Source organism: Antennarius striatus, chromosome 4 (assembly GCF_040054535.1).
Source record: "Antennarius striatus isolate MH-2024 chromosome 4, ASM4005453v1, whole genome shotgun sequence".
Lineage (NCBI taxonomy): Eukaryota > Metazoa > Chordata > Actinopteri > Lophiiformes > Antennariidae > Antennarius > Antennarius striatus.
Genome location: NC_090779.1, coordinates 6,113,243 through 6,139,972, shown reverse-complemented (window position 1 = coordinate 6,139,972; position 26,730 = coordinate 6,113,243). Strand labels below are relative to the sequence as shown.

At 41.8% G+C, this 26,730-nt stretch overlaps 1 protein-coding gene across 1 annotated transcript; it reads right to left on the bottom strand.

The window, feature by feature from the left end:
* Window positions 1-2,181: 2,181 nt before the first annotated feature.
* On the bottom strand, window positions 2,182-22,271 carry parvaa (parvin, alpha a). Its single transcript, XM_068313443.1, has 13 exons — window positions 22,008-22,271; window positions 16,904-16,993; window positions 15,399-15,469; window positions 15,032-15,134; window positions 14,749-14,889; window positions 10,431-10,546; window positions 10,225-10,283; window positions 8,963-8,982; window positions 8,794-8,855; window positions 6,241-6,309; window positions 5,963-6,064; window positions 3,623-3,695; window positions 2,182-3,040 (listed from the first exon to the last, which is right to left on the bottom strand). Exons 1-13 carry the CDS (start codon window positions 22,141-22,143, stop codon window positions 2,964-2,966), a joined length of 1,119 nt encoding a protein of 372 aa, XP_068169544.1. The 5' UTR covers window positions 22,144-22,271; the 3' UTR covers window positions 2,182-2,963.
* Between the last annotated feature and the right edge of the window lie 4,459 nt (window positions 22,272-26,730).

The window sequence follows — 26,730 nt, the reverse complement described above, 5'->3', positions numbered from 1 at the left end:
CCTGTAAAGAAAGGAATAAAAACACAATACATGCGCCCGGGCGATAGCATATTCTACGTGATGTATCCATGATGATGTGACTTTATTAAAATCTGTGTCACGTTATAACCAAAGATGGACTCTGAACGCGTGTTATCTCAGCTCCATATGGGTATCAGTGCCACGTCTCCGTCCCTCTTTTATAGTTTTGACAGTTTTTGATCACTCGGATCTGTCTAAATGCAAGTAAATAAACAAATAATGATATAAAAATATTAACTCTGATGACTTAAGCAGTAAATTAAGTAGCAGGAATTAGGTTCACGAAGTATTATCAGGTGATCCATATATCCGTCACCAGTACTCTGTCTCAGACCAGCTTTGATAATATAGATAATTTTCACGTGAAGCCACAGTCTATTGGTTGGACCCTTATGACACAGTGTGTTCCCACTGCTTCACATTAACGCTAAGGAGACCACAAACACACATGAATTTATAATGTGATGTGCAGTAAGAGTCGAAATCCTCCTCAGTTCAAGAGATGTTCTCTTTCGGTTTCAAACATGTAGTCAGGAAATGGAGACATGTCAGCGTTTAAACGCGTACCACTGATACACCTCTGAACGATGGAGCGATCCGGCTTCACTTTACAACATTTACCTAAATGGCAGGCCAGCAAAGCCTCACCGGGCTCTATGGCCTTCTCTCTGATGACACCTTATACAATAGCATCACATTATATTGATCCTCGCCAGGAAAAACAGGACTCCGGATAGCCTTGATTCATGAACCCGAACTGATTAGCGATTTAGAGTTTAAAATAAGATTTAAAATAAGACGTGAGTGTTTGTCACACTTGTTGCTTTACATGTAAATTCCTTACTACCAAGAAAACATCTTTTATCTGTGAATTAATGAAATGATGTTGGATGGCGGGTCATCAGCACGTCTGTCTGGATTGATTTATTCAGGTGTTTGTGAGGATTTGAATATCCACTCACCAAAGGAAAGGAGGATAATGTCTGATATGGTGAGTTAGTGTTCTGTGGTTGGGCGTCGTCTTTAAAACTAACACAACATCCTGTCTGACTAACAATAACCAGTTCCAACTTGATGTCATGTGTTAAAAATACATGAACACAGAAAGCGACGATCATCACGTGCATTACGTGTGTTAACATTAGAGCTGTGGTGGATGTGCTGCATTTAACTCTATATGTTAAGATGTTGCTGCCTCCAGCTGCACATTTCCTCCACAGATAAGAGAGCGGTATCATCTTCTCATCCATCTCCAGACCATAAAGTCTGAGTGTATTTACCTAAACTGTAGTCTGTTGCTAAAAGGTACATTCATCTCTGAATCTCGGTGTGTTCAGCTAAAACATGACATAATGATACTCTGTAATCACATTTACTCTCTCACTCTTATTACAGTGAAACTTTTTAGACATCCATAACGCATGAACGCTCCGTTTCTCCATTACTGTGGTGTCTTCAATCAGAGGAATGCGACCGTGTCCTCATGCGCCCCACGCATTCGGCGACAATGTAACAGTAATGCAATAACAAAAATGTAACGAGGTAATAACTAAAGCAGCTCAATCGTTCCCCGAGCGAGCGGAGAGGAAATGATCGTAACATGGTTTCACATCCCTCAGGATCTGCTGCAGCTGACGTGAAGTCATCTGAGAGGGCCATCATCGGCCGATCCTGTTACTCGTACCGAATGTTACGCAGCGCTTCAAGCATCCAGCCGATAAAACACATACTGTAAATGAAGCCATGGATCTTTTCTTTCTTCACGTGTCAAAACGCGGTTTTGAGCATATTGTGTTTATGAATTATCTACAGGAGACTCAATCCGAAGCTTATACAACGTCCTTTCCTTGAAAGGTGTCAGCCGAGGAAACTAATATACTGTATATTTAATAACACATATACAATATACTGTATAATTAACAACGTATCCGCATCGACACTTCTAACTACCCTTTGTTTTCAAAAACCAGTGCAGAAAGCGTAACAGAAGCAGCTTTTCCAGGACTTTTCGATTTCCTCCAACCTGTGCTAGATCACTGCCAAAACCTCTTACAGTCACCTTTGTAAAGCTTCAACAAAACACTTTGGTTCGTGGTGCGTCGTTCTAAGTGGAAACAATTTCTTTTTTGGCTTCCTTCGAGAGAAACAAATACAGCCACATTCTTAGATCGAAGGATTTATTAAGTGTAACACATCTGAAACATAAATAAATGCATTGGAGTGAATGCGTTTGCTTCTGGAAGCAGAGACGATAACTGCACGTGTAATTTTGAAAGGAGAATAAAATAACAGAAGGTCAAAGTTTCGTCACACAGAAGGCAAACGTGACACAAATGACAAAACGCAGAGCAATTGTATCATGTAGATGTACCTCAATCAACAATAAAAACCAAAACATAAGACATCAGAGAGCCAATGGCTTCAGCCGAAAACTTTTACTTTGGTCAAATAGTTCCAACCTTCCTCCAAACATGCAAAGGGAAGCACATGCTTCCCAGCATGAGCATTGGGAGCTGATAGTATTTTAAATACAGGCACTTATGAATGAGAGGATAATGCAAGAGCGGAAAGCGTATCAAAATGTACAATAAATACATTGTTTTCTTCTCTGAATAAAAAGATAAGAAATGTTCATCTAAAATTCTCACCTCATGATCTTGATGCAGGGTAACGAAAACATTACAGATATGCTGCTGTGGCTTAACTAAACCATAATGTTGGTTATCTTTTTTTTTTAAATTCAATAGACAGTAATAATAAAAAAAACAAGAATTTTTTTGCACATAAGCAGACTGTATACATAGGAATTTAAAAAAAACTATTGTTTTGTGTGGTTTATGTTATCCATCAGGGACAGGCTGCGACATGAAACAGAAGCAAAGCATGCTGTGAAGCTCCAACGTGTGGTCCGTGGTGTGAAGGGATCCGTCTTCCGGTGCTTCTCAGTCTACGTTCCGGTAGCGGGTGAAGAGGTTGTAGAGGACGCGGAGAGTCGACTTAAGGTCACAGTTCACAATGTCTGGAAAACAGTAATTATTACATGAAGTATCATGTTATGTGAGCCATGTTCACGCATCTCTACAGTGTTCAGCAGACGAACAAAAGACAGGTTTTGAGTGGATCAATTCAATGAAACGTTGTTGAACGGTAGCCCTTGGAACAGGGAGGATTGATTTTTCCTAGATTTGATGATTAGACTGTGAGACAGATTCTGATCAAGGCCCAGATTAGGAAATCTTCTTTCCAGCGCTCCGTTTGTGATTATTAGGCTGAAGACAGATCTTGATCTGATCGCTGTTTCAACACTGACTTTGGCAGGAAGGAAGCTTTGATCATTCTGCCGTTTTCCTTCAGTGAACAAATAAAAGCAGCTTGAATTTGTTCAAATGTTAATCATAGGACCGGAGAAACGGTAGGAGGCAGGTTATGTCAGTGATCGTAATCAACTAACTAAAACTAAAACCTGGAGCGACTTGGTGAGAACCTGGAATGACGGCGTTGTGTTTGTGCATCTCTTTGTAACACTGTACTTGGAAAATAAAGTTTTATGAGTTTAGAACAATGCAGTCTTTATTTATGGGCTACAAAGTGTGTGTCCTACCCTCCGGTCGGGGCTTTGGTCGCTCCAGTCCTCCATCTTGCATCAGCTCAAAGGAGAAGGACACGTTGTGAACCTGCAGAGAAAGTGACGAGGACTTGACAAGGCAGCACAGGGAAGCATACTGTACATGTTCACCACTGTGTGCACAATCGCACGCCACACACAGCCCAATCTAAACTTTACACATTCAGACAGAGGTTGGCAAAGTCACACAAATCATGCAACTCCACACACACAGCTCCTCTCTGATAGGAAACCGGTCTGTTAAATCCCTCAAAACCCTCCGGGTGGATTCAATCGTGCTACCGCAGCTTCCTGTGTCGGCCAGCACAACAAGGCTCGTTTCTGTAAGACCATAAGCTTTCAGCAGCTGCACAAACACTCTGATCCCTCATTTATTAATGGACACATCAGCAGCGTCGCTCTAACAACTCCACCTCGAAGAACATCACACCACCTCTGATGTTTAACTGAGGCGCCTGAGTAAAACCTGGACGCGGCGACTACGAGTAGAAAGAGAGTAGAAGGAAGACGGTAATTATTACATTATTTTGTGCGGCTGGAAGAGGAACAAGCATGGAGATGGAGGTTATCAGGTTTTCCTGGGAACTGACAATTATAGTGGACATGATGAATGGTGTCAAAATGCAGGCCTGACGTTTATTCAAAACATGGTCTCTGGGTCTTTGTGGGCCGGCATTAAAAAAGAACCCAGCTGTGTTTGGATGAGCAGACACACGGGTCTGTGGACAGACGTCCAAACTAGGCTGACCTGTGAGCAACAAACCTGCAACAGACCAAGACCGATCAAAGGAGAGACGGAAAGATCTGAGACATTCTCTATAATGTGTCCGTTATATACAAATACAGTATTTTCCGCACTATAAGGCGCACCTAAAAGCCTTTAGTTTCCTCAAAAACCGACGGTGCGCCTTATAATCCAGTGCACCTTATATATGAAAAAGGTTTAAAACAGGCCATTTGTTGAAGGTGCGTCTTATAGTCCAGTGAGCCTTATAGTGCAGAAAATACTGTACATGTGAGTGTGTGTTGGACCTGAGTGTGTACCGAATTGATGTGACATTGTTATAGTTACTAGGGTTTTTGTCCGTAACAGTAAAAAAAAAAGGGTTGTTATATCTGCTTTGTGTCCCGATGCCGCCTGATCTTTTTCTTCATGTTGTGATGTCATGAATACGTGAACACACCTGACACCCGCTGCCCTCTCACAGCTCGGTGGTCTATCCTAGCAGGCTGCTTCAGATTAGGAAAATTTATCACTGGATTATTTGAACAACCATGGAGGTATCATTGTCGACGGTTCGTGTCACACTCCACCCCCCACTCCCCACCCCCCCTCGCTGACGCTGTGGTGATGAACTCCAACTTTTATGTGTTAAGTGTGACCGTAGGCATGTATGAATAAGCCTCAAGTACAGATCTACTGAGCAGGAGTGCTTTCCTCATGCCTTGTGCTACTTTTCACAACCCATCCTTCAATAGGCCCCTAGGCCCTACAAACACACACACCCACACGCATAAAGACACCCCCTTCACACACACACACACACACCCACACTCAGTAATAGAGCTGAGCCCCTAAGCCACTCCAGTGTTTCCCTGTGCAAAAGGAGATTACAGATGCTCTGGGGCTGGTGCCTGTTCTCTGGGCCAGGAGCTTGGCAGGGCTCACTGGCCTGGACCCAAACAAAAGGCTACTGTGGTGTCTCTGCAGATTGCCTGTTCGGAATACCGTAGTACTCAGAAGCCAAAGACAAGGAGGGATGGCTCTGCGCTGGTGGGGCTCTGGGGAAAAGTGTGGCATTTATCGAGCTATTGAGGAGTCCTGGCTCCGACTGCATGAGGTTCCTCAGAATCAGAGCGTCGATTTATGAGTATTACTTGCAAAAGTCCAGATGACTGCTTGTCTAGCTGCCCTTGACAATTGTGGATAATTCTTGCTGGTTCCATCAATCAGACCAGGAGCATTCAGATACCTGCCACTCACATCTTCATCAGAATAAAACTGCAGTTTAGAACCAGAAGGATTACTTGTTAACTTGTAATCCTTGTCCACGCTCCAAAGAGCAGGAGTCACTCTGGGAAACAATACACAAGTAAACATGAGCCGCAAATGCTTGTTTGCCTATTTTTAATAAGACGGTGCAGATGCTTTTGGGATATATTTTGTTAAATTTGAGAAAGACCACAGTTGTTGTCCACCATGAAGATGCAACCACGCTGTTAAGACAACTGTAAGAGTAAAAATACATGACAACGACCTAAATAGGTCAGATCAGATAGATGGATATATAGAATATGGAAAAACAAATACTCTACCTTCTGGTCAAAATTATCTGGTGTGAGGAAAAAGTTGTAGAGAGGGACAAAGTATCCCTCCAGTAGTCCCATCAGCAATACCAGATAGACGCCGTCTGCAAACTGAGACAGCAGAACCGTCAGTTAACACCTGAAAATCAGGGACTAAAGATATTAAAGTTCCTTTACTTTGATGATTTGGGATTATCGGTGAACAAAAAAAACTAAAGTACACCCTTTAAGTTTAAGTTGAAATACAGGATAGTATAAATAACAGTAAATGTGTAGGTGTGACTTACCTGTGTGTCCAATTCCGACACTTCCAGGTTGAGCTTGTTCAAGTGTTTGTTGACAAATGTGATCAAAGTCTGAGAGAACAGAACGGACAACGTCATAAACGTTCAGCCCCTTACATAAGAAACAGACTTCCACTCAGACGCTCAAACGCCTAAAACAAGTAAGCAAAGGATTAAATAGGACTTGAATTAAGTTGCTTGTTTTTTTCGATCCATTTCAAGTTTCCAATTTTACGATGACAACAAAGGCACTCAGTGTATTTCTACTCTATTATAATCAAGGCTTTCTGGCAAAAGTAGGCAGTTCACACCCAAAACACAAAGCGATCATTTTTGTATTTGTATAGGTTAATCTCAATGAATTAGAATGTTGTGGAAAAGTTCATTTAGATCAGTATCTCCATTGTTAAAGTAAAACACTTTATATAAAAACATTACACACGGAGGGAAATAATTCCAACCTTGATTTCTTTTTACGTGGATCATTATGGTTTACAATAATGGAAAACAAAATTCCGTATCTGAAATTGCTCAAAATTGAAAACATTCCTATCAACTAATTTACTCTGAACACCTGTAAAGGCGAGTTTTCACGAGGTCTTGTTCAGTTAGTTACACAATCACGGAGATGTCTGACCTGACAGTTGCCCAGGTAGAGCCTGCATGAAACTGCATGATGTCTGAATAAAGTTCAGCAAACTGGTCTGTGTCTGGAGAGAAAAGATTTCAAACCCAATTCAAGATGTTGGAAGAGCTTCAAAAGGAGTGAAGCTGGAGTCACCAAACACAGACGTGTCCAGGAGACGGACTACAAGTGTCTCATTCCTGGTGTCAGGTCACTCCTGAACCAGAGGCGACATCGGGAGAGTCTCACTCAGGAGAAGACTGGACCATTGCTCAGAGGTCTGAAGTCCTCTTTCCAGATGGAAGTACATTTTCATTTCCTATGGAGGTCCAGGTTCCAGAGTCTGGTAGAGGAGGGTAGAGACAGAGAGCCCAGTCTGCGTGAAGTCCAGTGTGACGTGATGGTTTGGCTCCAAAGTTAGCACAGCATACAGCATATACGCTCCTGTGTGCTGACCAGCTTTAACACGACGCTGATTTCCTTTTCCAGCAGGACTTGGTATCTGCCCTCCCTCCCAAAACTACCCCTGAACTGTTTTTTTGACCTGGGTGTTAGTGTGATTTATCAGCTACCTCAGCTGACTTGAACCCTGATGAGAATCTGTGAGGTGTCGTCAAGAAGAAGATGAGAGATCTAACAACACAGGTGAGATGGAGCAGCCTGGGCTTCCATGACACCTCAGCAGAGCCACAGCAGGATCGCCTCCAGGCCACGTCCACACAATAACTCATGCTGCAGGAGACCAGACCAGGTACTGAGAACGTAAATGAAAATCATCTTCAGATGTCTGACATTTGGGGCGACAGTAGGGCAGACCAATAAGTCTTGTGCTGGGGACCGGGGGGTCGTCAGTTCAAAACCCGTGTCGGACAAAAATTTCAAGAGTGTGAACGGGAAGTGGGAGGTGTCAGTTCACCTCCCGTTGTGTGGGTTCATAAATGTTCAAATTACCATTAGTAATAAAATAAATTGTTTGTCACTCTATCGCAGAATTTGTTATTTGCATGTCGCTCCTGGAACGCATTAACCGCGAGTAACAAGGGCGCACTGTATACGCATGTGACTGACCATCAGCGCGTGCTAGGGTGGATTAACAATTTCCTGCGGAATTAATTAAGTTGATTACGTTAAATTACATTTTTGGGTTAAAAATTTTCTGAGAAACTGAATTTAGGGTTCAATCTTTGTACAGTATAAGATTCACATTTAGAATAAAATTAATGAAATAAATGAACTTTTCCATGGTACTGTAATTTAAAAAGACACATCTGCACATTTAGCTTCTTAGATTTCAAATGTAGAACTATGTTAAATATAAAAAAAACTAGACGAGTCTTCTTGTGATTATGAATCTGTGAAATGTGGAGTTGTGAGTTTTGCGTATCCTTGCTTTGAACCAAACATAAGTTGCCAATTTAATTCGATTACATTTGAATTTAGCTCCAACACTCACAGGAACTCAATCGAAGCCACCTCGATGTACGACCACTTTAAACTTTTGTTTCAGGTGACAACTATTTTATCACATCAGACGACTTCTTGACCCTTCAAAATGATCATTCCATACAAAATTTTAGAGGATTTCTTTCTATCAAGTCCCAGATTTGTTCTGGGGAAGAGATGAACAAACATTCTGGGGACAAGACTGACCGTGACTCAAAGCAATGTTTACTCAAACTACTGTTGCATTATATAAAGCTAAAGTTTTGGGGTTTTTATTTATAAAGCTATTTTTCCTCAACGTTGGAGTAACTGCACTGCAAAATTATGCAAAACAAAATTTATAATACGGACTGGAGTAAAAAGCCCTCTGGGGTTCTGAATACACAAAGCCTGGATTTGCATGTATTTGGATATTATCATCCATTTCCCAGTCGAACCTCCATGATGGCAGCTGATTGGTTGAGATGCTGCTGCAAAAACTTCCATACCTTTTTGACCACATTCAGTTTATCTGGAGCGTGGTCGAACAGGGTGTCGAAAGCATCGCGCTCTGGGAAGAAAAAAAAAAAATCTAAATTAAATGACAGTCAAAAAAAAAAAAAAAAAAAAAGAGTAGGATTTTTAAGGAAGAAAATATTTCTGTGAGCAGGAGCATACCATGTCTGCCAGAGAACGCCCTAGAAGAGGTTGGGGATAAAGGGAACATGTTAAAACCAAGACAATGATGTTTCCGCTTATTGACAATTTCACACTTTGAGTATTAATAAAACACAAGAGAAAATTAGAGACAAGCGAATCCGGTTCAATCACAGAGGAATGTAGAGAATAGAGGGATTAAAATGATAATGCAATGCTCCTTGCTTGGGGTATCATCATTTGATTAACAATAAACACACATACACCTCGGGTATTCAAATAACCTGGGCATCACACACTGCAGCACAATGCAATCACGTCGACAGCACATCACCACTGCTGGGTATTGATACAATGAATGAAGATGTGCTTCTCTCTACATGCAGCTATTCTATGGGAATGGAGGGCCTCTGCTCTGTTATTACAATGTTAACACTTTGGAGGATGTTGCTGTTGGACAGGGTCAGGTGCTGCTGGGTAGGTAGAGCTGCAGTGAGCGTCTCGGAGGAGGAGATATCTCAGTGGGCACACACACACACACACACACACTCACACAGCAGTGCTCTCACACATGTTCACGGTCTAATCTGTGATGGCAAAAGGAAGCGGGTCTGGGCATTGGTCCTGGTGGTGTGGTAATAACCGTATTTCCAATGAGACCGCACGAGTGTTTGTGAACCTGATTGTGTGCTTGTGTGCTGGCGTGCTGTTATCTCCCTAACCGCCGCCGTCAGGCTGCAGGAGAGCCTCACAGGAGGAGAAAAAGATAGTGTGTGTGTGTGTCTAATATTTCAAGGTGCCATCGCATATCTTGTTAAAGTACGATAGTTGTCTCCTCACCATAGCACAATTTTTAGAACACAGTGTGCCACACAGGTGTGTTAGAACTGAAAGAGGAGATATGGAGTTGTTGGATTCAGGCTCCAGAGCAGTTGTGGGCTTTAAGCACAAGTCGTGTAAAAAAGATCCCAAACACCTCTATAGTATTGATCCAATAGCGTCAGATGCATCGAATGTCAAAATTATTCAAATCCAAAAGGGAATTCTTTAAGATTTGCAAAGATTTGTACTGTTTTATCTGCTTTTAAGTGCAATTCTGTTGTCTTTTTAAGGCTACGTGACATGCTTTTGAGTGTAAAGAAGAATTTCCCATTGACTCATAAAGGAACTTCTTTCATTCTTTATTTCTTCCCCAACTTCACTGAATTCTGTGTATTTTATTCCGTGTAACTTGATTTCTACACTATGATCGCTGCAGACTTACGGTACTAGAACACACTTACTCTGTGTTACCAGTGATTTCCTCCTGGATCTGTCTGGACTGAAGGATGCCCTCTCTTTTCTGAAAGACAAATAGAAGACAGTCTGGAAAACTGGAAATACAACAGAGAAAAGAATGTCTGCTGCAAGACGAAGTAGGAAAAGTCTACGATGAACTGAGAGCAGCGGAGACGCCACCCTACATGCATTAGCACAATGCTACACCTACCTGGACAACCACCACCTGAATCGAAACGTGGTCTGGCAATCTGATTGGCGCTCTGAAGTGTTGTGATAGCGCCACCAGCAGGTGCAGGATGGCAACAATACTCTTAGCATGAACCGCTAGTGTGAGGGGGGGGGGGGACAAAAACAAAAACAAAAATTATGGAACATATAACATACATGATAACTTGTATGTGGCCTGAACATGACAATCAGCATTGGTACAATCAACATGAACCTTTTGACTTACATTAGGGTTAGAAATCAATTTATCATAAAATAATAATGATAAATACGGTCTTATTCCCCTAAACTGTGCTTCTTTATGTTCTGGATATTTCTCTACACTTTCATATGAGGTATATATTTTAAACAGTATTTGCATTAATTTTACTCATTAATCAAAAACTTAATGCAATGACATTTGATTATCTTTGATGTACGAGTTTCTTAGAGTTAAGGACAACAATGGCATGATCTTTAGTTTATGTTTAAACATTTAAAACTTAAAGGAAAAAAATGACACAATTCATTATTTATTCAACCTGAAAATCAAAGCACCGGCTGATTTTCCTGTGACAGATATAAGACCTTTCTCATGAAAACCATAGTTATAACTTTGGATCAAACTACTGATAAAAATTTCTTTAAAAAAATTCTAAAAGAGAAATTCTTTCATTTTATGGTTTTGTTCACAGAAATCTTTTTTTTTAAACAAAAAAGACAAATATGATGAAGCAGTATTTAATGGCAAATATTAATGACGTATGTTGTCTGACTTGCTTAGAATTCAGTAAAAGTCAACATGTGTAGTTTTACATAAATTGTTATGGCTTTATTCTCTAAACCCCAAATGTAGTGAATCCACCAGATAGATAGATAGATAGATAGCTTTGAAGCAAGACTTTGTCCTGAGAAACTTTTCTGTTGAACCGTCACACTAACGTTGTGCTGTGATACTGATACTGTGCCGCATCTTTAATCTAGCAAACAAATAGAATTTACCTTTGGATACACAAAACAATTCAGATGAATTAAGCGACTAAAAAAAGCCATGGCCCAAAACCCCATGGCGATGGCAAATGACAGACAGCAAGCTAAAAGCATTCATAAACCTATTAGCTCCTCATTACGCAAGGAGGTCCACGCTTGTAGGGATTCAGGAGATGTGATGAAAAGACAGGCAAAGAAAAGAGAACTGATCAAAAACAGAAAAAACAAAAAACAGAGTCCTAGTCATTTACATTCCATGTTATTCATCATGCTCTTTAGCATGTAAGAAGTAATCTACTGGGAAACAGCTCTCAAGGCCAAACTTTTACCAGAAGTCAACTTAAAAATGTTACACGATGAATTTAAAATGTATTTATTCGTTCGATGCATTCATCGAGAGGTCCTTCGTATTCTTTATCCTCCGACTGTTTTCTCTCAGCTCCATCCTCACCAAATCGCTCTTAAGACATTTTTCTGCTCTCAACCTCAATTAAATCTCAAATAAATTGTATCTAACAATAATAAATGAGTTTTTAATACTAAGGGTGGTCTATATCTAATCATTCACAATATTCCCGGTGCAATTATCAATGTCATATAAAAAGATCATATTGTGGTACCCTGACTTGACTTTTTGGCGTTTTATGTACGCTTATTCTTATGCTTACGCTTCAGCACTGCATATGATTCTGGGGACAACGCAACACTAAGAAAATAACGGTGGTGGAGAACAAGCATGGCTGAAGGACGCTCAGAGGATACTGAACAAAACACAGGACTATGCAAACAATGCAAAAAGACTGTATTGGCAAAAAGATGAACTACATCGAATTTTCCTTTCACCACTTCAGACAGAACCATCGGATCCAGTACGAGGTGTGTTAGAGAGGAGTGTTCAGCAGTTAACGCTACCCACAGCCAACACAACGCATGCTGGTTCAAAACAACATCGGACATACTCTAGAAGCAAACGCTGGAAAGACATCGCTGAAGCGGTCACTACTTGTTTGGCAAAAAAAAATGATGCCATTGCAAGCAGTGAAGAAATCTATCTTCAGACAGTAACAGTATTTTCCGCACGATAAGACACACCTAAAAGCCTGTAATTTTCTCATAAACCTACAAGTGTGCCTTATAATCCGATGCGCCTTATATACAGTATAATGAAATATATTACAAAATAATCGATTCATTAAAGGTTTAAAGGTGCGCCTTATAATCCAGTGCGCCTTATAGTGTGGAAAATACTGTAGTTAAAAAGGCTGAACCCCAAATATGACATCCCATCAAGGATTTTTTTTTTCCAGACAACATTTCCGCAGTTTTTTTTTGTGTGTTTTTTTTTTGCAATGTACAGTATTTGATAGGTATAGATCGTTTCCGAAATCTGGAGAAAATTTCATGTCAGTATCATCTTTAGAAATATATTTTCTGAGAAAACTGGTGACGTGTTCAGTATCCGCTGTAAGCACAAAGCAGTGTGCTTGGAGCCTGGTAGTAATTACCATTACTCCATGTGTCAGATAAACGAGCGCCATCAAAGGAGACTCTATTGACATGCATGGCTACATGCGCTGTTGTCTTCTATATGAAAGCCTTCAGCTCAATAGAGCACTAATCAGTCTAATGGCAGCACAAGTGTGTTCAGGCATAATCCTCCAGGTTGAGGCTTGAAACAGCCCGGCTGTACCTGGTATTCTTAATCCATGGGAGAAAGATGAAAGTCATCCAGCTGTAGCTGCTGGATTCCTCATGAGAAGACACTAAAAGTTACTTCATGAAAACATCTTTTACCTTTTTCATTTGCACGTGTGTCTGTCAGTGTGTTTACTTCATAAGGTTGTAAGCAGGATTCTATTCAAAAGCACCTAAAGGGTTTTCCACAAAACCTGATGGAGTGTGGGCACAGAAAGAAAAAAAAAAAAACCTTTAACAGTTTTGTGCAGGTCCAGGTAAAGAAACAGATGGGACACAACCCGGTTAGGCTCAATAGACACAAAGGTTCCAGTTACATATTCTACTGGCTAAATAACAGAATGTATTCATCACAGAACATCGCAAAAATGTCATGAACTCAGAGAAATTCAACTCCTGCATATCAAGTGAGCCCTCATGTAGTACTAGATAGAAGTTATAGTAGAAACTAGATACATACTGTAGCACTAGGAGTTCTAGTTTGGAGATTGAAGTCTGAAACGAAGCATCATGTAATATAATAGAACTGAACTGAATGTGAATCATCTTCAAGGAACTTTATAACATCCCAGTGAATTGATTTACAAAAAAACTTTGGATCATGAAATATAGTTGCGACAAAAAAAACAAAAAAAACCCCACATTTTTTATTAAAATATCCTCAAAATACCGTAACTTACAGACGTATACGTGCAATTTGCAGCAGAAAAATCAACTAGCTGTTGCTCTCTGGTGGACAAACTATGTACTGGTGACTTTTTAAATATCCTAGGATGTACACATTTGGTATCTATCTACAAATATTGTATCAATCAATTGACAAATGCCTTCCACTGAATGTTAACCCGCTCTGATGACGACTCTGTTTGAAGGGAATTTTAAGACTTTCACGTGCTCGAGGACACAAAGGAGGCATTGAGCTGATGCTCTGTCACAGATCCATGATGTGGGTGTAAAACTCCACTGATACCTACGACTCAGCTGCTGTAGTGATGGTTGTTCTGGTGTTTGTAGTCCTTGTGCATGATCAAATAATTAGATTTAATGTGCACTACATGTAGACGTCAAATCGTCACGGCCACCTAGTGTAGCGGATGTGCAATTACACTTTAGTACTGCAATAAAGGAAATGGTAGTTTGGCTCTCCAGGTTCCACAAGTTGATCGTCTCCAGGCAACATCCATACAGCAATTCATGCTAAAGGAAACCAGACCATGTATTGAGTGCATACATGACATTTCTGTATTTTTTTTTCTGCTTGGTCTTATGAAATATTCTAAAATATATTGTGATGCTAGATTTTTGATTTTCTACAAATTGTGATTCATAGTTATTAAAATTAAAGCCAAAAACTCTCGCAGGCGTGGAATCAGGATCCATATGTTTAACTAATGACTGAATCGGTTATGTAGAAGTGCCTTGTTTTGTGGTCAACGAACAATCGCGCCCACTCTACTCTGTGTACTGTAATCTGAAAGACATTCAAACTTTCAGCAGACTGAGGGGTCACTGGGGGTGAAAACAACGAAACAACACATAACCGAAGCTCAGAGCGTCTTCTGAGGACAGAAGTAAGAAGAGATCATCAAAAAACAAAAAAAAACAAAAACGGAAATATGACACACTATCCTTACAGTCAACATTCCAGCGAATGCTCCTGGTGGAGAGTTTGAGCGAATCGTTGATGCGTTCCAAAACCGTCTGCAGCTTCTGCTTCTGGGCGATCTCTGACTGGGTCACCTCGGCCACGTTGAGCTTCTCACCCTCTAGTTTCTCTGAAGACAAAGACAGAGACACAGATTAATACTCCAAAAGATGTACAATGTTACAGTCAGAAATGAAACTGACCCCACTTATTAGAGGAAGAGTACAACTTTAGTTTCCAGAGGCATTCACTTCACATGTTCGGATTTTTACCAAATAGTTTCTGCAAGACTTGGCCATCATACAGATCTTCAGCCAGGTCCTTCACAATGATCCTCTCTCCCACCAGAACATCATTTATCCAGTCGATCAGCACCTACACAGGCAGGATAAAAATATTTCTACATTATTTATCTCTACATGTCCTTTATGTGACGTTTTTAACAAAGTTAATAGTCTGCATGTTAGACTTCAGTGATTGCTCCTGCAGCCGATGCAGATGCTCCCCAGCACTACCAGGTTAGCTAAATGGTGTCGCATATCTGATGTGTGATTCTTATTTATGGCTTCTGTCACTAGTTATGAACAGATACATACCAAAGTTGTAATTTGATCAAGGAGTGAATAATTTAAACGTTACCTTCATGAGCTCCTGCAGTTTGCGGTCATTCTTGGAGTTGGGGTCCACCATGGTGCGCACTTCATTCTCCTCTAACAGAGCAGAAACATACCAGGGAACATTTTATTTTATTGTGAAGTAAAACAGGAACACCAACCCAAACAAGGCAGTCAGAGACTGCAACATCCCGCGACACCCCTGAATTTAAAATTTCCCCCTGACCACACATTTTTGTCCCTCTGGCTTCCTGAAAATGTTGCTTTTTGTTTTGTGATTACTTCTCATCAGGTTTCAGAAATGTCAACCTAAAAAGGCATAAAAGTGGAAAATTTGACCTTGACCTAGTTTTTCAAGGTCAAAGTTGTGATCTTATTTTTTTTTTATCCCCTTGCCTCCCTGAATATAACGCCTTTTGTTTCGTCTTTCTATCTTATCTGGTTCCTGAGATATGTGCAAAAAAAATAAATGTACAAAAGTTGAAATCTGACCTTGACCTAGTTTTCTCAAGGTCAAGGTCACCAAGGTCATTCTTATCCCCTTTGCTGCCAAGGGATTTAATCGGACAGGGTTTGTTTGGTTTTTTATCATCATGTTTGTTTGTCTGTTAATACATCATATTTTTAAACAGTTTTAAATAATTCGAATTTGTATTCCATTCAACACAGAACGCAGCTTTTAATGAATGCAGCCACAATAAATCATTCACAACCCTCCCAAAAATAAATAAATAAATAAACACATCATACAAAACTCCCAGGATGCCAACTTTGACAGACTTACTCCAGTCCCAAAAGTTTTTTTTCTGTGGGGGTGTATGTTTATGTAAAGGCTCCATGTCTGACCTCCAGACGATCACCAGTGTTCACCCAAAAGCAAAAAAAGTTGGTTTTGGTCGCTCCAAACCATCCAGATGAGACACACATGTTGTTCTCTGGACCCATGAAACCAAACCAGCAGTTTGTCTGGAGGAGGAAGAATGGAGCTGAAGCTGTAAAGAACATTCTACCTACAGTAAAGCACGCCGGTCTCTGTGATGCTCTGGAGCTGCTATGTTTCCTTAGACATTAGAGACAGTGCTGGGTGTAGAGGATCGAACGGATTTCATCAAGTATCAGGAAAATCTAGAAAAGAGTGTCTCTCCATCTGTGAGGAAGATCAAGCTTTGACATCACTGGACATTCCTATAATAGACGATGATTGCAAAAAATGTCTAAAATCCATCAAACTTCGGTTTCAGGATAAGTCCGGGATCGTTCTAGAAGCCAGTCAGTTGGTTGCCTTGAATCCAAAGAAAATCCCTAGTATGACTTCAAGAAGATGGTTGCAGCACGTAAACCATGAACATTCTAGAACTGGGGTTGTTCGTCTTTCAGGAATGGGATAAGAGTCCCCAGCAGTGATGCAAGAATCTGACATCAGGCTAATATATGTTAGCAGCAGGTTAACAACAGTTCTGTGTGTGTGTGTGTGTGTGTATGTGTGTGTGTGTGATTCTAACAGGGATTGTGTGAGAACCAGCTATTTACCCAGCATGGTGTCCTCAGGGTCCAGCTCATAGTGGGACGGGCTGAGAGGAAGGTTGATGGCATTGATCCCTTCTTCCTGAAGCTCAGACACTACAAGAACGAGAAACATGACGTCACAGGAAGTTAAGACAGACTGTTAGGGCTGGACATGGAATGAGAAACATTCAGGAACGCATCAACGCGTGAGCACTGGGCCAACAAACGACTAATAACGACTAAAAACGACTAAATACTAAATTAGTAATCTGAAAACATGTTTCAAAAATACGTGTAAGTTCTACATTTTATAGTACTATTATTTTATTTTTAAAAACATTGGGTGATTTTTTTTTTAAACCAGCTAGGCATTTTAAGCTTTTTGGGGACAACTTGTGATGACTGAAGATTTACTGCAGCAGAACAGTAATAAAATAAAGAAAGATTTTTAGAACGGCCCAAAAAAATACAAAAAACAAATTATTCAACAAAATTTGACTTCATTTATTTGTCAGCTACTCACAAGCAGCTAGATGTACCTGTAAAAACTCTTCCTTTGCGTTACATTAATGACGATCAATCGGAAAACTGACGCCCGAAAAGCAGGTGAGCCGAGGTGAAGCCAGAATAACCACTTGTTGTTTTCTTTGGGAGTTTGGACGGCTCCCTAAATGTTCCCTGATTTGACAAACAGCCATTAGCAGACCCTCCGGCGAGAGCGGCGTGACGTCAGGCAAACACAGACTGGTTCGCTTCCTGCTTCTCAGCGGGCTTTAGAGAAACCCAGCATGCCTTTCTTCTCAGTGTGTCAGATACCTGAGGAGTCCAGATCACTGCTAATCTGGGTGTGTGTGTGTGTGTGTGTGTGTGTGTGTGTGTGTGTGTGTGTGTGTACTGAAAGCATGGAGTGAACATCCTGTGCATTTCTCTGCCTCCACTGGAACAACATCCCTCCAATCAACACTACATAAAGTGCTTGCATGTTGTTATAGTACATCTGCACACACACACACACACACACACACACACACACACACACACACACACACACACACACACACACGCACACGGAAGTGTGACAATATTCTTATGTAGTGATGCACGCCTCACCTTTTTTGTTTCTGTAAATTACCACCCACTCCCCCATCATACCCACTGTGTTCACTACACTTGGGGTGTTGGGAAGGAATCTTGTGTGTAACAATCAAACAAAAACACATTAAATATACATGACCATTGAAGATTCCCCTCTATCCACGATAAAGAACAAACTGAAGACACTACTTGATGTTAACTTAATGATGTGACTTAATGTGAAGAGTTGGTGGTCAAACAAAGAAGACATTGGTGTGAATTAGTGTGTGACCTGCGGCACCTGAAACTCCCTTTTGCACAAGTTAACTGATGCGAAAAGTGACGGCCCTGAATTATATCTATGACTCTAATAATCTTCAGTTTTATTGAATTGTAACCACATGGTCTTCCTCAGTTGTCTGAAGGTGTGCTTTAAAGATCCTTTCACTGCCTTCTCTGAGAACCTCTTCAGCCACCTGTGCCACAGAAATCAGGTTGGGGAGGAAACAGCCGTCCCACGCCGGGGACACCCAACAAGACCAATCGCGTTTGCTCTGATCCAGTCGAACATCACAGTTCTCTCTCCATGCTCTTGTCAAAGATGCTCCAATCCTTCCACTTGAACACTTCCTGATTCCAACACATTAACTTTGAGGACAGAATGTTTCACTCGCTGCCTGATTTATCCAACCTGCTGACAGGTAGCATTGTCACAAGATAATCACCGTTATTCACTTCGGCTCGTCAGTGGCGACGATATCCGGTTGGTGGACTGAGCAGCCCCAACAGATATCAGCAAATTTTAAAGGACGAATGGCATGTGGTTGAAAGAACCACAGATACAGGTGAGTCACAGTTGTAGAGCATGAGTCTTGACGGACCAATCATGAATAGACACACTGGACTCGGCTCTAAGGCAAAGATGGTTGTTGGACAAGAGAAACGTGTCCAGCTGTTCATGAGCTGCCCACTCGTGTCGCACTGACATCAACAAAACACACACCCCACATAAGAGAGTGACTCAAATCATATCAAGTTATACTGAGACACTTCAGGACAGCTGCTTGGATACCGTTACTGGGATGGATTTTTATTTTATTTTATTTTTTTGCAGTAGAATATATGAGCAAAGAGAGAGTTGAGAAAACTTTTAAATACTATCAGCGGCAGGCAAAATAGCTGCTATTACAAATACCAATTAACACAGTCTGATGCAATTATCACATGTGCTATTTAAGGATGAGCAACGAGAGCAGAAGCCGCGTGTTGCTCGCTAGTGGAAGCAATAAAGTGTGTAGATCAAAACGCAACGAGAAGAAGAGCTTGAACACCGATGTGTCAAACCAGTCAGCTCGGTTTGTGGTTTGTTTTTTTTGTTGCATGAGCGGTAAAAACCATTTGCCCCCCTCTTTTACCACCACCGACATGCTGTATATGTTCAGCACAGATTTGATTTGTTGTCAGGTCTAAGAGAGGCGTCTTGGGCTTCCTCACCTCCTCCCCTCCTCCCCACCTGGGCCAGCGTCATAAAACCAGAATACGTTTCTCTCCATTCGGTTCAATGAGGACAACGATAAAAAAAAAAGAAAAAAAAAGACCAAGTGGACAGCGACGCGTCTCCTGATGATGCTACGCGTCGAATAATCATGCTGATGTTTTTTTGTCCTACCTGGAGGGCAGAGCGCTCCACAGCCCATGTCTGTCTGTCTCCGTGCCCCAGTCTTGAGCATCCTCTCCTGGCTAGCAGGACCAGCTCTCTCCCCTGCGGCTCAGCCTCTCTAATAAAACTCCCCACCACAATATATATATATATATTTTTATATATATTGTATTTTAGGGATAAAACCACGCTAACCTTGCTTTACGCGTTCTGTTACATACACTTGGTGTCCGTCTATAAGCACTCCACACGCTAATACTCTCAAACCTTCTGACCTTCTCATTTCAGAGCATCTCATCCACATCTTACAGCTCTTATTCTCCTCGTCCCCCCCCCCGTTCTCCTTCTCCTCTTCTTCATCCTGTCGTTACTCTTGCTCAAAACCCCTCTCCCCGGCACACGCAGTGACTCCCATAAACGTCACAAGGACTTAAATTTAATCAATGATCCACACAAGAACGACCTGCCCACATTTTCCATTAAATCATGGAACACACTGCACCCGGTGTGTGTCTGCAGTGAATGCCAGCCAGCATGAATATAATGTGATTGCATGCATGTCCTGTGGACAAAGGCAACATAAAATTGGGCTCAGCTGTGCAACGCTATCCCGACTGACACAAACTAATCATCCAATTGAGGGAGACCTTTTTCATTCAATAATAAAAGCTGGCCTTCAACGATCAATGTCGCGCTCTCTGAAGCCTGGTGTGTTTCCAGAGCAACCCTTCATCAATACACGTCAAGTACTTGACAAGAACTTTTAGGGTACTTTTGTAGACAGAATTGTGTTTACAAGTCTTTAGAAGGCTGCTGTCCCTTATCCAGAGGAGAGAAGTAGCAAAATACACAGATTCTAGATGCAGTATCTGCATTTCACTCCAGTATTAACTTCTTACTTTTAACATTTTAAAATAATCTCCTTACTTTGTACTCCTTCCATTTTTTTCCAAACAGGCTCATCTCTTGAGCAGATTATTTTTATTTTGCTTCATTGCATGTTTTACGTCAAGCAGCTCACTGAACGTTTCAAAAGAAAGTTAAAAACTCATCCCTTCACTTTAAAATGTAATATTTGTACCCTTTAAAGCAGGTGTGGGAAAACTACGGCCCCAGGGCCACATACGGCTGACTTGTTTAAACTATATAAATAATTTTATGAAATAAATGCAGTTGTAAAATAAGTTTCACAGTAAGCCTTGCATATATATGTTTTGTTACCTGTTAATGGTCAAAATCTTTTACATTAGTACATCATTTGCATTACAAATAAACACTCAATCCTTCTGCTCCTCGGCTGACCTGCCTGTCAAATTTAAGAACTTGGCGTGGCCCACCAGTCAAAAACTATACATGTAGTAGTACCTTGAGATACTAGTTTAATTCATTCTGAGACTGAGCTCTTAACTCAAACACCTCCTATCTCCAAAAAATTTTCCCCATTTAAAATAAAATAATTTTAATCTGTTACAGCCTTGTAAAACAATGTCCCATGATTTAAGGAAGGTAGACATACTGTGTGTCCTAAATTATGAAGCATATTTTTTATCAACCAATAGACATGCAGACTCTTCCTGTGAATAATTACAGTATTTTCCGCACTATAAGGCGCACCTAAAAGCCTCTAATCTCAAAAACCGACAGTGTGCCTTATAATCCAGTGCGCCTTATATATGAAAGGTTTTAGAATATATGACTTTCACTGAAGGTGCGCCTTATAGTCCAGTGCGTCTTACAGTGCGGAAAACACTGACATCATGTATGCTACATAAGCAATGACAAAGTATGAAAAGAAAGGCAAAAAATCAAGAGAACATACGAGAGGCATCTTTACTCCGCAGACAACATGTGGGAAAGTACGAGATACAGTCTCAGCGGATGTCTCCATAAGGGCCAGACCAACACAGTAACTGTACTTGAGTACAGAGTGTGTTCCCTTTGACCACCCGTGCCTGACCTCTGACCCCGCTGTGGGACTCCACCTCAGTGGTGAGGGCCAGTCTGGGCTGAGTGTGGCTGGGGGGGGGGGGGGGGGGCTGTGTTTACTCGCCTCATTCCTCACTCGTTACAGTAGAAGCGGATTGAACTCCTTACATGGAAGCGGACGCAGCCCGCGGCCATGAAAACACACACACACACACACACACACACACACACACACACACACACGCACACACACACACACACACACACACACACACACACACACACACACACACACACACACACACACAGTACGTGTGTGTGAAAGCTGCGGTCAGGTCTTCAAACATGACTTTAGAACAGTGTTACTGTTGGGATCCATCACTCAACTGACTGTCTGTCGGTAATCCGGTTACGCACCGCTATAATCCAATCAACCGATCATCCAGACCTCAACCAGCCGCTGTTTACCTTCTTTAGCCTTTTTCCTTCTCGCCAAAGTTCCACCAAGTTTTCCCAGGAAAGAGTCATCTTTCTTCCTGGAGGACGGGGATTTGGGAGTCGGAGATTTGGGAGAGGACGGAGACTTCTGAGGCGAAGAGGCCATCGTTTAATCCGGGACAGACTACCAATCCGACCGAGTTGACGCGGAGATAAAATTCTGTTGGGAACTAAAATAAAAAAAAATAAAAAAATCACCGTCCCCTCCCTAAAGCGGAAGCGGAATTCCAGACATTCCCCCCCCACCGAATCTGGCTGGATTGAGTGGCCCCTCCTCCTGGGAGGAGGGCCGGAGAGGCAGCGGGAAGCCGGAGCTCCACACGCCGGGTTCAAGCAGCTGACCGCCGGGCGGCAGAGCGGAGAGGCTCCGGTACAGACTGGGACCAAAGGCTCGGTTACTCCACCGGCTGTGTCTGGATTTGAATAGCAGAATCATGATATAACCATTAAATATTACCAATAAAACATGTTCTTTTTGTTATGTCCTCCATAAAACACATTATTAATATGTTGTAAATAAATGACCTTTATATTCAAATGTAGATAATGTAGCCGCAAGAGGACACAAGCCAGTGTCTTATTGTGCCGGTCCCAAGCCCAGATGAATACAGAGGGTTGCGTCAGGAAGGGCATCCGGCGTAAAACTTTTGCCAAATCAAAGATGCGAATCAAACCTATGACTTCCATACCGGATCGGTCGAGGCCCGGGTTAACAACGACCGCCATCGGCGCTGTTGACCTACAGGGTGCCAGTGAAAATTGGACTACTGTTGGTCGAAGAAGGAGAGGAGGAAAGTGTGTTCATAGGAAGAAAAGAGGAACACCAAGAGTATAGGACTGAGAGTAGGGACATTGAATATTGGAACTATGACAGGAAAAGGTAGAGAGTTGGTTGACATGATGCAGAGGAGGAAGGTAGACATACTGTGTGTCCAGGAGACCAGATGGAAAGGTAGCAAGGCTAGAAGTTTAGGAGCAGGGTTCAAGTTGTTCTATTATGGTGTAGATAGGAAGAGAAATGGAGTAGGAGTTATCTTGAAGGAGGAGTTTGTTAGGAATGTCCTGGAGGTAAAAAGAGTGTCAGATAGATTGATGAGTCTGAAGTTAGACACAGGTAGACTACATCTTGTGTAGGCGGTGTAACCTGAAGGAGATCAGTGACTGCAAAGTAGTGTTAGGTGAGAGTGTAGCCAAACAGCATAGGATGGCGGTGTGTAGGATGACTCTGGTGGTGAGGAAGATGAAGAGGACAAAGACAGAGCAGAGGACGAAAGGGTGGAAGCTAAAAAAGGAAGAGTGTTGCATGACTTTTAGGAAGGAGTTAAGACAGGCTCTGGGTGGTCAGGAGGTGCTTCCAGATGACTAGAAAACTACAGCTAATGTGATCAGGGAGACAGGTAGGAGAGTACTTGGTGTGTCATCTGGAAGGGATGTAGATAAGGAGACTTGGTGGTGGAATGAGGAGGTACAGGAGTGTATACAGAGAAAGAGGTTAGCGAAGAAGAAGTGGGACACTGAGAGGACTGAGGAGAGTAGACAGGAGTACAGGGAGATGCAGCGTAAGGTGAAGGTAGAGGTGGCAAAAGCCAAGCAAGGGGCTTATGATGACTTGTATGCTAGGTTGGACAGTAAGGAGGGAGAGACTGTCTCTCTGTCTGGCAAGACAGAGAGACAGAGATGGGAAGGACGTGCAGCAGGTTAGGGTGATTAAGGGTAGAGATGGAAGTCTATTAACAGGTACCAGTAGTCTGATGGGAAGATGGGAAGGGTACTTTGAAGAGTTGATGAATGAGGAAAATGAGAGAGACCAAAGACTAGAAGAGGTGACTGTTGTGGACCAGGATGTAGCAAAGATTAGTCAGGATGAAGTGAGGAGGGCACTGAAGAGGATGAAGAGTAGAAAGGCAGTCGGTACTGATGATATACCTGTGGAGGTTTGGAAGTGTCTAGGAGAGGTGGCAGTAGAGTTTCTGACTGGGTTGTTCAACAGGATCTTAGATAGTGAGAAGATGCCTGAGGAATGGAGGAGAAGTGTGCTGGTGCCCATTTTTAAGAACTAGGGAGATGTGCAGAGTTGTGGCAACTACAGAGGAATAAAGCTGATGAGCCATACAATGAAGTTATGGGAGAGAGTAGTGGAAGCTAGACTAAGGGCAGAAGTGAGCATTTGTGAGCAGCAGTATGGTTTCATGCCAAAAAAGAGTACTACAGATGCAGTATTTGCTTTGAGGATGTTGATAGAGAAGTACAGAGAAGGCCAGAGGGAGCTGCATTGTGTTTTTGTAGATCTGGAGAAAGCTTATGACAGGGTGCCCAGAGAGGAACTGTGGTATTGTATGAGGAAGTCTGGAGTGGCAGAGAAGTATGTTAGAGTGGTGCAGGACATGTATGAGGACTGTAAGACAGTGGTGAGGTGTGCTGTAGGTGTGACAGAGGAGTTCAAGGTGGAGGTGGGACTGCATCAGGGATCAGCTCTGAGCCCCTTCTTGTTGCTATGGTGATGGACAGGCTGACAGACGAGGTTAGACAGGAATCTCCATGGACTATGATGTTTGCAGATGACATTGTGATCTGTAGTGAGAGCAGGGAACAGGTGGAGGAGAAGCTAGAGAGGTGGAGGTTTGTCCTGGAAAGGAGAGGAATGAAGGTTAGCCGCAGTAAGACAGAGTACATGTGTGTGAATGAGAGGGACCCAAGTGGAAGAGTGAGGTTACAGGGAGAAGAGATCAAGAAGGTGGAGGATTTTAAGTACTTAGGGTCAACAGTCCGGAGCAATTGAGAGTGTGGAAAAGAGGTGAAGAAGCGTGTACAGGCAGGATGGAACGGGTGGAGGAAAGTGTCAGGTGTGATGTGTGATAGAAGAGTTTCAGCTAAAATGAAAGGAAAGGTGTACAAAACTGTGGTGAGCCCAGCGATGTTGTTTGGTCTAGAGACAGTGTCACTGAGGAAAAGACAGGAGACAGAGCTGGAGGTAGCAGAGATGAAGATGCTGAGGTTCTGTCTGTCCTGGTCTAGAGTGACCAGGATGGATAGGATCAGGAATGAGTACATCAGAGGGACAGCACATGTTAGAGGTTTTGGAGATAAAGTCTGAGAGGCCAGACTGAGATGGTTTGGACATGTCCAGAGGAGAGATAGTGAATATATTGGTAGAAGGAAGCTACCAGGTAGGAGGCCTAGAGGAAGACCAAAGAGGAGGTTTATGGATGTAGTGAAAGAGGACATGAAGGTAGTTGGTGTGAGAGAAGAGGATACAGAGGACAGGGTTAGATGGAGGCAACTGATTCGCTGTGGCGACCCCTGAAGGGAAAAGCCGAAAGGAAAAGAAGATCACCATAAAACACAAAGCAGCAGCACAGATAGAATTCAAGTCACAAACATTACAACTGTACAGAAAAAATGTTTGATTGTTGCTCTGTTATAATATAAATTCTTTTAATTTGTCAGGTTATGAAACCCATAAAACTCCATCAATCAAGGATCAAATTATCCAAGCGAATAAAGAAAAATAACATAACATTGTCAGAGTTATAATGGGCTTAACTACTACATTGTGGGAAATGTAGTTTCTAGTGAAAACACACTTTTGACATTTATTTTTAGACTCTGTGAACATTTATGCTCTCGAGGGCCACATTTGGCCTCCGGGCCTTGAGTTTGACACATGTGAGTTAGTGTGTTATTTATAACATAATTATATGAATTCTATGTTGATAAATTTTCATTTGACCTCATTTTGAAGTGCTGTTTAACCACGTCAGCAAAAATGTCAGCTTGATATTTAATGTTCATCAAACCTGCTGCACTTAAACCATAAGCAAAGGCTATAAAAAAATGTCATGGTGGCAGGGTTAGAAGGTTGTCAGGGTTTTTCTTGACTCAATAACAAAACACTTAAGAAAGGATCCCATCACAATGTATTTTGGCTGAATGAAGGAACACGGAAACCACAATACAGATTTAGCCTACTGGTGTATAGCTGTCAGTATCTGTGCAGGTCCTCAATACTGTCCTGAGTTTGCACAGTAAAGGACACACACACACACACACACACACACACACACACACACACACACACACACACACACACATATATATATATATATATATAAAACATTTTATTTATTTTTTGAGAAATGGATTCTTTCCTCATATGGGTAATAGTTCTGGAGCATCCGGACAATGTGGCTCACACATTTCACACATTATTATTGAAGCCACTAATTGCTGCTGGCCTCAGATCGATCCCAGTTTGCCTTTAGTCCAGGTGCATCACTGAAACGACTTGATTCCATTGTGTTGGAATTGGTGCTGTCTCTATAGTGTTTATATTGTCTACAGTGTAACAGTATAGCGGCCAGTCCTCATGGTTAAGACACTGAAATTGTCTTTAACTTTCCAACCACTCTGTTGGTTTGCTTGTGAAGCCAGGTTAATGAGGTTAGCATGCAGACTAATGATCTAAAGAAGTTGAAACAAAATCATTCTTGACTTAATAGACTACTGGAAAGTAACATTAGGGGTGACAGATGCCGTAGGCTCTGGGTCTGGCCCCCCTACAGGCTACACTTGAAACTAGGAAGATGTTTGAAAGGTAAAAACGTCAATACCAATAGGTATTGATTTATTCATATGAGATCTGAATGCAGAATGGTATTTTTTTGTATTGTTTTACTGAAGAGTTTTCTATTAT

What these genes read in the sequence shown, in the direction of transcription:
- parvaa (XM_068313443.1), bottom strand. Translation starts at nt 22,143, where the DNA reads ATGGCCTCTTCGCCTCAGAAGTCTCCGTCCTCTCCCAAATCTCCGACT. An exon ending in AGTCTTGCAGAAACTATTTG is followed by an intron (nt 14,890 to 15,031) that starts GTAAAAATCCGA and finishes CTTTGTCTTCAG; the next exon opens with AGAAACTAGAGGGTGAGAAG. An exon ending in GAAATCACTGGTAACACAGA is followed by an intron (nt 8,983 to 10,224) that starts GTAAGTGTGTTC and finishes AACCTCTTCTAG; the next exon opens with GGCGTTCTCTGGCAGACATG.